The 12,332-nt window shown below is 42.9% G+C and overlaps 1 protein-coding gene across 2 annotated transcripts in view; it reads right to left on the bottom strand.

Annotated features, from left to right (window-relative positions):
• ttc7b (tetratricopeptide repeat domain 7B) overlaps nucleotides 1–12,332 on the bottom strand; it is a 371,811-nt gene that overhangs the window by 242,319 nt on the left and 117,160 nt on the right. For both annotated transcript variants that reach the window (XM_043696948.2, XM_043696949.2), the window contains exon 7: nucleotides 3,704–3,876. In XM_043696948.2, the coding sequence (XP_043552883.2) occupies nucleotides 3,704–3,876 (173 nt within the window). The remainder of the gene's footprint in view (nucleotides 1–3,703; nucleotides 3,877–12,332) is intronic.

Below are 12,332 nucleotides of genomic sequence, written 5' to 3'. Positions count from 1 at the left end.
GCTCCTTCATCAGGTGATTGTCAATCACCTAATGAAGGAGCGGTGCTCCAAAAGCTAGTGCTTCCAATTAAACCTGTTGGACTATAACCTGGTGTTGTGTGATTTTTAACTTGCTATAGGCTTAATTGCGTCGGTGGCCTAAGCTACTCTACAACTATTACAGTGATTTAAATTACTTCACAATTTGCTTTCGTACATTTCAGAAACTTCAGTTTTCCCAAAACTTGGATCAGATTCTAGTGCTAACCCAATGAGCTCTTCTTCACTTCACTGATTCTCAGTTCCTCTAACATTATTTTTATTTGTTAAGAAACACAGAATACATGTCCCTCTGAGAGAGTGATTTCCAGGCAAGAGTTCTGATGTGTGCACAGAATAATCCAGGCTTCAAAACTTCAGCACAGTATTATGGGTGCTATGGCAGTTGTTGCAAAGGCAGCTGTGCCTGCCTATGATAGTGGTGTACAAAGAATCCAGTTAGCTGGTCAGAGACAGTAGCAGGTTGCTATCTAGGTTTCCCTGTCAATTTTCCTGCTATTGCACAGACTTCTCAGATCTGTATGCAGAGGTGGTTTTGGAATCAGAAGGCAATGCATCACGTGTGGAACCTCTGTGCGGTTGTTCAGTTGTACATCTTAGAGATGATACTGGCTGCTAATTCCAGCTGTTGGTTAATTAAGGTTAGAAAAAGGGAGAAAAAGCTGTAAGCAGCAAAGATGCTTTAGTTAGCAGGCTCCAGGCACTCAGGGTTCACAAGGAATCCTGAGGAGCTGAGAAGGCAATGGAAGATCACGAGCTCTGCGATACAGAGATAGGGGCAGCCAAATACGTCATCTTTGTGCAGTTAAGAGCTATGTTTAACTTTGAAGGCTCACTGAAGTCCTATGATCTATCTGTTAGCTGACAGCATGGTTAAAGGAAGCCAACAGGTAATACTTATTTGGTGAAGCTGTGAAATACTGGAGGTTGGAGAAATCCAGGAGCACTGTCAGCTCAATAAAAGTAGCTGTCTGCATAAGAGTTGGAATTGTGCTCATGAGTAGGTATTGAAGTGCCACCTGAAGAATCTAGCAGAAGGAAGTCTTGTGTGAGCAGACTAGATCAGTTCTGAGGCAGTCCAAGACCAAGCAATTTCTAAATGAGTTCCAATATTAGTCTTCAAAAAATGAACTGGAATCCCAGGCAAAGGAAACAAAGTTGTAATGAGATTCAATGGCCCATGCAGTCACTACCATCTGAATGAGTTGCTGAGGAACCATGGAATCTGTCTTGCCCTAAACTGCTATTGGTGGGCTCGTTGGGGTGCCTGATCACTGTTTTCTGTTAACTCTGTATATAATGCATCACTTAGAATCACAGAATCCCTACAGTGTGGAAACAGGCTCTTCGGCCCAATAAGTCCACACTGACCCTCTGAAGAGTAACCCACCCGGATCCATTCCCCTATGCTATTACTCTACATTTACCCGGACTAGTGCACCTAACCTACACATCTCTGAACACTATGGATAATTTAACATGGCCAATTCACCTCACCTGCACATCTTTGGACTGTGGGAAGAAACCAGAGCACCCGGACGAAACCCACGCACACAGGGGGAGAACGTGCAAACTCCACACAGAAAGTTGCCTGAGGCTGGAATCGAACCCAGGTCCCTGGTGCTGTGAGGCAGCAGTGGTAACCACTGAGCCACCGTGCCACCCTATTTTTGATTGTGGAAGGCACTGTTGCACTTTTTAAAACAAGATACTGAAACACGTTGTGTGTGATGTTTACACTGCTGCTTTGTTCAAGTAGTGGGGGAAGCTGTTTGTAGGTCCAACACCATGGGTTGCATGCAGAGCAAAATGTGGCCAGCCACAAACAGCTGATTGGTTTGTGCAAATTGTGATGAGGTGTGGATGCCAAAGAGGATCATCAGCCTGACAACAAACTCTGATTGGTTCCTGGGTGCCTGAACAGCTTGTGTACGTGAATGATACAAGGACAAAACCTTTGGACTGTTGGGAGGCCAGGATGATCTCTCTTTGCAGTAACAATACCTGACAGCTGACGGAAGCCAGTTATTTTCTTCCTGCAGACAGCACATTCCAGATCAGAATTTGCTGCATAAAAACAATTTTCTCTTCATCCAGCCTCTTCATCCTTTTGCCAATCATAACTTTGTTTTCTCTGTCAGATTAATGATCCTACTTTATCAAAACCACTGACGATTTTGAATACCTGTATTAAACCTTTCCTTAATCATCTCCAATCTAAGGATGGCAAGCCCAGCTTCTTAAGTATCATTCCACATTTAGATTAGATTAGATTAGATTAGTTACAGTGTGGAAACAGGCCCTGCGGCCCAACAAGTCCACATCGACCGGCCGAAGCGCACCCACCCAGACCCCATTCTCCTACATATACCCCTTCACCTAACACTACGGCAATTTAGCATGGCCAATTCACCTAACCTGCACATTTTTGGACTGTGGGAGGAAACCGGAGCACCCGGAGGAAACCCACGCAGACATGGGGAGAATGTGCAAACTCCACACAGTCAGTCGCCTGAGGCGGGAATTGAACCCGGGTCTTGGTGCTGTGAGGCAGCAGTGCTAACCACTGAGCCACCGTGCCGGTCATTGATTTCGAGAAGAATTTATAATAAATAGAAATAAAGAAAACTAAGCTAAGGATTTAAGCCTATTCAACAGCCTACCAAAGTAGCTTTGTCTTAGCAAAAGAAACTAGCAAGGGCTTCTTTTAGGACAATAAACTTCCTTCTGAAACAGCCAGGTAAACCAACATATGGAAGATGATGTGGCATCTGATTCGAAAGGAATAAAAGTAAGCCTCAAAATAAATTGGCATGCACTTGATGGCTTAAAAGGATTAGATAGCATGTACCTTGGGAAATAAATGTTCATCATCAACAATCTGTATAACTGAGCTGGTGTCCCAGCTGTACAATCAATATAGGCAATGTAATTTATCATCATAAAACCAAAATAAATTTCTGAGCAAACCATCAGATGCAGTTCTGCAGTTCTTAAGGATCACAATTATCAGTGCAACTGACATTAAGGGCACTTAATTAGTTAAACCATCTGGGGCCAAACATTCATAAGGTTCAGCACCAAAAAACCTCCCTAGGCAGAATAGTCCATTCTGAAGCTTAATGACGATAATTAGGTTTCGTATGAAAGACCTAAGAAAACAAGGAGAAAACTAGAAATTAGCCCTGAATAATACTACAGCTTTCAGGGTGCCACCAAAAAATAGCAAGCATTGAATAATTCATTACTCTTCCAGTGTTGGGCTTATCCATCTGTTCCTGAGAAATCAATTATTATTTTTGTTATAACAAAATTCTGTAAGGACCCAGAATTTGAATTAAACATTTTTCAATAACAGAGAACAGGCGCCATTTTTCTTACCCAATTTGAGTGGATAGATCATTCAAAATAATCAACCTCAGTTTATGTGGAGGACATTTTGCATCATAAAGCCAAGGTATGGAATTGAGCTGGATGGCCCCATGAGGTGCTGGAAATGTGGAACTCTTTTTCTCAAATGTACTGCTTAGGATGGGAGTCAACTGAAACTGAGATTGTTAGATTTGTGTCTGGCAAGACTATCATGGATTATAAACCAGATTTATTTGGATGGCAGAATAGACTAAAATGATGAAGCGTATGTTTTCATCTTCCTACGACTCACCTATCTCCAGTATACACTTTGGGCCTCCTGCTTAGTGCATAATTCTTTGTGTTAGAGCTCACATGTAGCGGGTCATCCAGTAGGGAATGCTGTGGAGGGTCTTCCAGTGGATTCCAGTAGCTCTGCTCACACATTCCTCGTAGTAGTATTTCGGCAAGTTGTCTGGCAATTGTCTGCAAGGTATAGAATGCAAGAAAAATGTTTGGTATAAAACAAAGAGAAAACTGTGCACTTTTAATATTATTGGTTTCATCACCATGAAAAATAAGTATTTCAAAGACAAACTCTTGTACATAGCTTACTCCTACATTGTTTTTTTTAAAAATTCTTCCCTTCCAAATTCCTGCTCTAATTATTTCATAGAATCCCCACAGTGTGGAAACAGGCCATTCAGCCCAACAAGTCCAAGCCAACCCTCCACAGAGCATCCCACCCAGAACCCCCCCACCTCCCCCACTATCCCTGTACCTCTGCATTTCCCCTGACTATTCCAACTAACCTACACACCCTGTAGTTTAGCATGGCCAATCCACCTAAACTGCACATCGTTGGACTGTGGGAGGAAATTGGAGCATCTGGAGGAAACCACACACAGGCATGGGGAGAATGTGCAAACTCCACAGAGACAGTCGCCTGAGGATGGAATTGAACCTGGGTCCTTGGTGCTATGAGACAGCAGTGCTAGCCAATGAGCTACTGTGTGCCACCCATTCTTTCCTTTATGCCTTTTTTTTCTGAAGTCCAGTCTCCAACTGAGGACCAGAGACTTGAAAACAGTATTTAGACTGCCATTCCAGTGCAATCCTGAAGGAGGAGTTGACTCCTTTGGAAGGGACATTATCACCGTCTGTTCTTTTATTTGAATGTTTTGAAGAAAGGAATTCTGTCTGGTGTTCTGGGGCAATATGTATTCCTTACTTAACTGGTCAATTTGTGGCACTACTCAAGAAAGAGTGAGTAGTTTATTTGATGCCTGGCCAACATTTATCTCTTAACCAACCTCTCCAAAGGAAGGTCTCTCTCTGAATTAGAAAGTCATAGTTTAGAGTTCTACTCCTGAGACACAAGCACAAGTGTGACACACCTAGCATGGTGCTGAGGGACAGTTACAGTGTCAGAGTTGTCATCTTTTGGCTGAGATATTAAGTCATCTTCCCTCTATGGAGACAAAGAAGATCTCAGCATCAAAAGAAAAACCAAGGAAGTTATCCTTGGTGTGACCAATAGTTATTTTTTCATTCAATAATCATATTTAAAAATCTGGTTATTACCATATAGTTATTGGGAGGGGCTTGCTTTGTGAAAATTGAGAAAATGTGTTTCGTATAACACTGATTACACATTCAAAGTACTTCACAAGTTATAAGGTGTTTCTGGATGTCATGAGGTAGTATAAGGAGTTATATAAGTAAGTTTCCTTTCTCTTATTGAAATAACTTCACAGAGGCTAGTATCCCATCAACAAGTCACCTTTTACTTACATGTGCATTGTACTTGACACTGGTCTAACTTTCTCAGAACCAGATCTCAGAGTGAACAGAACTCTGCACTCCTGCTTATATCTGTCAGCCAGAGCTCCCTGGTCCAGATTAACAGCCCATTCAGGGAACTCATTTTCTTTGAAGTCCACCTGGCTGACCTCATTACAACCACTACACTTGTCTTTAAAATGAAAGGTGTGTGACTGCTGAAGATCTGCAGAGGAATACTCAAGTCATATCTATCCGAACCAGAATCTCAGAATTGTTATGGGTAGAAAGAGGCCATTTGGCTCATGCCAGTTCTCTCAGCATTTTGATAGTGCTGGTCTCCTGCGGTTTCTCTTTCCTTGACTGTTTTCCTTCCCGGCTGTACTTAAGGGCAATCTTGCATGATAATGATTAGTAAAGTTCTGCACTTTTATGAAGTGTCACAGGTATTTGAAAAATTGTTCAAAGAAAAAGCCCAGAAAAAAGTGGTCAAAATCACAGGTGGTGTTTTTTGTGGTGGTGGGGGCAGGAGGGAGAAGGGAAGGAGAAAGAAAGAAGGGAACAATGATATTCATAAATAAAGTTAGTGATTTTCCTTCTTAAAGTATAATTTGCAGTTGCAAGCAGGGAAATATAAAAGCAACATGATAGGGCTCCTAATGTGATTGGAATGCAGAGCAAGAGAAGATTTTGGAAAGCAAGGAACACTTACAGTTCGAAGAAATGGAAAAAAAACTCATGATTGCAAGATAATTAAACAGATGGTTAAGGGAGAAAATCTGGAAAATAAAAAATTATCCAAGGGGAAAAATAATTGGAAACTGTTCAGTGAAGAGAAGACAAAAAATCCTGATAATTAAGAAGAAAACTACTGAGTCTATGTAACACCCACAGTGTCTATATTTAACTTCAAATCTTCTGATGGAAACAGATCTTATGCCAGTAAAAGTGAGTCAGCTTTCAGTTCTCTCTCAGGTCATATCACAGATGGTAACTGCCAAAATGTTGAAAATCAGATTATTTATGAAAATTGTATGTGATAGAAGGATCTTATATGAAATGAGTTAATCCAGCTCAAATCTAACGCCTAGAGAAATACAGGTCTATGCCACAGACCTTTAGGTTAGCAGTAACTCTGAGTCACAATGGGATAGTTAGGGTGGAAACCAGTATTGCAGCAGAAAGCTGCTTTCCACAGTTGGAGTATGGAGATAGAGGCGACACACGTATCTGTGGAATCATTTTCCATTGGTTCAGTTACCCACAGCCAGAACATATCATAGGGAATGTTCTGGAATCAGGGACCAGGAGGCTGCTGGGACAGTACGTTTCCTATTTAAGTGAATGGGTTCACTCCTATTCGCAGTTGCGGGCTTCCACGCTATGTCCTGGAACATATCCCCTGACACATTAAACCAGACACACAGAAAAGCTCACCTCACATCGTAATCTGTTAAAGTATGAGTGACCAACAACTACAAAAACCCCTCTATGTAAAGAAAAACATTTAACAATTTATTCATTAATTCTAAGAAACACAACAACAATGAACACCAACTATCTACGCTGTAATCCTCCTTTGTCTGATCAATTTATGTATCTCCCACTCTGCAACAATATACTGATCCGATAAAAACCCCTGATTAAGTTTAACAAAAAATATCAAATTTCAAAACCAGTCAGTTGTCATTTTTTCCTTGGTATCTTCGTCTGTACTTTTCTGGGTCTTTTCTTCGGTCTTAGAACAATACAGCGCAGAACAGGCCCATCAGCCCTCGATGTTGCGCTGACCTGTGAATTAATCTAAGCCCATCCCCCTACACTATCCCATCAACATCTATAAGTGCTTATCCAAAGATTGAGACTGAAATGAAGAAAAGCTTTTCCCATTAGCTAATCGTTAATGATTAAATGTTTGGGAATGAGATGTAGGGCAGATGTAAGTCAGCTTCACAAATTTCATATGGAAAGGTACCTTTCAGAGAGAGGCTCTGCAGGCCGTATTTTCATTGGTGCTCTTTGCCGCTCTGGCTAACTGTTCAAAACATCTGACTTTATATACTCCAAAACATCGGACCGTCTCATTGTTTTGATGTCATCAAAACATTAAAATTCAAATTCAATTCGATTTTGGTATCTCCGAGCATAATTTAAACTGATTGGCCCAATTCAAATTTGTTATGTACCATGGCAACACAGCTCCAGCTATTTGTTTCACAACCAAATGTTTACATTTTTAAATGTGCTTTCACATAGTCCTTTCTAGCTTTCACTCTCTCTTAAAGGTACAGTATACACCTATACCTTCATAACACTGATGATAGGCTAACTGGTTTAATGCATTAAATCCTGATCGCCCTGCTACAGGAAAGATGTTGTGAGACTTGAAAGGGTTCAGAAAAGATTTACAAGGGTGTTGCCAGGATTGGAGGGCTTGAGCTACAGGGAGAGACTGAATAGGCAGGGGCTGTTTTCCCTGGAGCGTCGGAGGCTGAGGGGTAACCTTATAGACGTTTACAAAATCATGAGGGGCATGGATAAGCTCTTTTCTCTGGATTTGGGGAGACCAAAACTAGAGGGCATACGATTAAAGTGAAAGGGGAGAGATTTAAAAGGGACCTGAAGGGCAACTTTTTCACACAGAGGGTCTTGCGTGTATGGAATGAGTCGGCACAGGAAGTGGTGGAGACTAGTACAATTACAATATTTAATTGGATAGCTGTATAAATAGGAAGGGTTTTGAGGGATATGGTTAAAGAATGTAGTGCTGGAAAAGCACAGGTCAGGCTGCATCCAAGGAGCAGGAAAATTGACATTTCAGTCAAAAGCCCTTCTTCAGGAATTGGAGGGATTTGGGTCAAATGTCAGGAAACGGAACGAGATTAATTAAGGATACCTGGTCGGCATGGACGAGTTGGTCAGAAGGATCTGTATCCATGCTGTACATCTCTATGACTCTATGAACTGGTCTACAATTCCCAGTTTTCTCTCCACTTTCCCCACCTTTTTTTTAAAAAAAAGCATTATATTATATTCGCCACCTTCCAATCTTGTGAGACTGTTCCAAAGTCTAATAAATTTTGGAAGATGACAAACACTACACACATATTTCCAGATCCTCCTGTGTTTGCAATCTGGAGTGGCAAACTACAAAAATTGTTTACTCCTGTCTAGTGCAAGCGTGCAAAGAGAAGAGGACCACCCAGGAATGGATTAAGAAGTGGAAACTAGAATTTGACAGTAAGCTTGCTTGGAACATAAGGAGTGACTATAGTAATGTACAAATGGTATAATCAGATCCTTTATGTTGGTCATATTATAGCTCTGCCCTTGGTTAATTCAGATGGGAATCGTAAAATCATTCCCAGATTTCGAACATTTTTAATTCCTTCACTCTTTCTCCTTGTCTCAAAGTTGATGCCCATTTTGGTCCATCAAGTGCCTATTACTTGCCAATTTCTTGTTTGAGTAATCATATTTGCCTGACTGCAAACTGAATAGGAGCTTAGCCCAAAGACAGTAGTGACTAGAACGTTACCTGCAAGGTTCTCTGAGGTCTGTGTGCAGAAGTCCCACCTGCCAGCACTTGGCCCATATCCCTCCAAACTCTTCCTATTTATATACCCTTCCAGAAGCCTTTTAAATGTTGCAATTGTACCAGCCTCCACCACTTCCTCTGGCAGCCCATTCCACACATGTACCACCCTCTGCGTTAAAATGTTGCCCTTTAGGTCTCTTTTATATCTTTCCCCTCTCACCTTAAACCTAAGCCCTCTAGTTCTGGACTCACCTACCCCAGGGAAAAGACCTTGTCTATTTACCCTATCCATGCTCCTCATGATTTCATCAACCTCTGTAAGGTCACCCCTCAGCCTCCCTCGCTCCAGGGAAAACAGCCCCAGCCTATTCAACCTCTCCCTATAGCTGAAATCCTCCAACCCGGGCAACATCCTTGTAAATCTTCCCTGAACCCTTTCAAGTTTCACAACATCCTTCCAATAGGAAGGAGACCAGAATTACACACAATATTCCGAAAGTTGTCTAACCAATGTCCTGTACAGTCGCAACATGACCTCCCAACTCCTGTACTCAATACTCTGACTAATAAAGGAAAGCATACCAAATGTCTTCTTCACTATCCTTGCATATGAGGCTTGCATATGTGTAGAAATGTAAAACGTTTCTAATAATTGTCACAGAATCTAGATAGCTCAGCCAGTATGAGCACAATGGGCTGAACGGCCTTTTTCTGTCCTGTCATTGTCTATAATTTGGAATTCATTCATGTCCTTGGTCACTACTCTCTGTTACCCTCAAGTCCCTCAATAAACCAAAGGTATCTCCACTCCTCTAATTGTGGACTCTTGATTGTTCTCAATTTCAATCCATCATCAGTAATCACTTGCTAACATGTATAACTGTCCACAAAGAAACTCCATGTCACTGGTCATGGGTTCTGAGAGTCGTTGAGTGGCTGGTGAGCCCAGTCCTACAGGTGTATTTCCAACTGCATATTTGGTCAGTGTTTCTGGAAGGTGGAATTTGGTCCTTGGCCTTGAGATTGTTGATATTCCTTTCTCCAGTTCGTCATCTTGTCACCAGGTGTTTTCAAAGAAATGTGTGCCTTCGTACAGGACTTTCATCCAAGTCGGTTTCTTCTGAATCAGGACCTCCCATGTGTTGACATCGATGTTGCATTCTCCAAAACCTTGTGACTTCAAATAAACCTGGACTATAACCTGATGTCATGTGACTTCTGGCATCTCTTCAGGGAAGCCTTCATGGAGTCTTTGAAACGAGGTGTCCTCTGCACATTCAAGTGCATTTCTTGAGTTGGGTGAAGAAGTTTGCTTTGGTAGTCAGAACCCAGGCATCTTAAGCAAGTATCCAGCCCACTGGAGTTGGTATCAATTTATCATGGTTTTGATGCCGGAGCCATTAGCTACTTCAAGGATACCAATGTTAGCATGTCTGTCTGCTCAGCTGATATGAGGAATCTGTTTCAAGCAACATTGATGATACTTCTCAAGTGTCCTGAGGTAGCGTCTGTGACAGCCAAGTAGAAGAGTTGGAGGGATGGCAGCCTTATATACAAAGATCTTGGTAACAACATGGATGTCACAGTTGTTGAAGATTCCCATCCAAAGTTGGCGCTTGCAGACTGGATGTGTTGATCTTAATGGAGGGATGGACCACAACTTTGCCTGGCACAGGTTGGTAAAGGATTTGAGTCTTCTTGAGGTGGAGGCTGAGACTAATTCTTCGGTATCAAGTGAGGTTTGAAGATTCTCTTCTAAGAGAGCAGAGATGATGCGGTCATCCATACGCAAGTGAGGTTAGTGTCGTTTTCTTCTTGGATTTCAACTGGTTAAGGTGGCAACGTTTGCCATCCGTCCTGTAGATAATGTCCAAACCACTGGAAAGTCTGTTCGTGATAAGATGAAGAATGACAACAACGAAGATGGAAAAAATTGTGTAGGTGATGAAACCTCCCTCCTTGATCTCAAAGGATTGTGTCATTTTACAGTGAGGACCATCTGTCATAGTGAAGACAGAGAATGTTAATGAATTTCACTGGACAGCTGGCCTTTTGGAAGGATCTTTAAAAGTGCTTTCCGATTACTGAGTCAAAAGTCTTGGTAAGGTTGATGAAGGCCACGTAGAGTGGTTGGTGTTATTCCTGGCATTTCTCTTGGAGTTGGTCCCACCAACCTCCATATACATCGTATCATCCGTCGTCATTTCCGCCACCTCCAAACGGACCCCACCACCAGCGATATATTTCCCTCCCCTCCCCTATCAGCATTCCGAAAAGACCACTCCCTCCGTGACTCCCTCGTCAGGTCCATAACCCCCACCAACCCAACCTCCACTCCCGGCACTTTCTCCTGCAACCTCAAGAAATGCAAAACTTGCGCCCACACCTCCCCCCTTACTTCCCTCTAAGGCCCCAAGGGATGCTTCCATATCCGCCACAAATTCACCTGCACCTCCACACACATCATTTACTGCATCCGCTGCACCCGATGTGGTCTCCTCTATACTGGGGAGACAGGCCGCCTACTTGCGGAACGTTTCAGAGAACACCTCTGGGACACCCGAACCAACCAACCCAACGGCTCAACACTTCAACTCCGCCTCCCACTCCACCAAGGACATGCAGGTCCTTGGACTCCTCCATCGCCAGACCATAGCAACACAACAGCTGGAGGAAGAGCACCTCATCTTCCGCCTAGGAACCCTCCAACCACAAGGGATGAACTCAGATTTCTCCAGTTTCCTCATTTCCCCTCCCCCCACCTTCTCTCAGTCCCAACCCTCAAACTCTGCACCGTCTTCCTAACCTGCAATCTTCTTCCTGACCTCTCCGCCCCCACCCCGGCCTATCACCCTCACCTTAACCTCCTTCCACCTATCGCATTTCCAACGCCCCTCCCCCAAGTCCCTCCTCCTTACCTTTTATCTTAGCCTGCTTGGCACACTTTCTTCATTCCTGAAGAAGGGTTCATGCCCGAAACGTCGATTCTCCTGCTCCTTGGATGCTGCCTGACCTGCTGCGCTTTTCCAGCAACACATTTTCATTTCTCTTGGAGTTTCCAAGTACTGAAAATCATGCTCATAATTCCAGTTTGTTCAGAAGCCACACTGCCTCTTGGGAAGGTTTTCCTTGGAGACTGGGAGACGGCGCCTAGTGAGGATTCATGCGATGATTTTCCTGGCAATGGGGAGATTCCTCAATAGATCCCACAGTCCACTTTGTCTCCCTTCTTGAAAACGGTGGTGATGGCAGCATTCTTGATGCTGGAATCCTATCTAACTCTGTGGCCTTTTCATTCTTCTTGTGTCTAATGGTGCCTTAAACTTCTACCACACTAGGTAGGAATTCAAGATCATCCTCAGCGTGGAGCTGAGGGATTTCCTCAAACATGTCCTTGGTGATGATTTTCTTGTAGTTTAGGAGTTCTTTAAAATGTTCTCCCTGTTGCAGGCTGGTGTTTTTCCTAATTCTCAACAGGGGGCCAGCCTTACTCCGCACCAGCTTGAGGCTGAAGGTGTTGGGTCCGTGGCACTGAAGAAACCATGGCTGTCATGCTTGTCATCAAGCAGTTGCAGCTCCTTAGCTTTCTCAGATCACCATCAGTTCTTGATTTTCCTCATTC

Source organism: Chiloscyllium plagiosum, unplaced genomic scaffold, assembly GCF_037043375.1.
Source record: "Chiloscyllium plagiosum isolate Xiang-an unplaced genomic scaffold, Cpla_swu_hap1 HiC_scaffold_8, whole genome shotgun sequence".
NCBI lineage: Eukaryota > Metazoa > Chordata > Chondrichthyes > Orectolobiformes > Hemiscylliidae > Chiloscyllium > Chiloscyllium plagiosum.
Note: the sequence above shows the minus strand (reverse complement) of the source record. Positions and strands in the feature narration are given on the sequence as shown.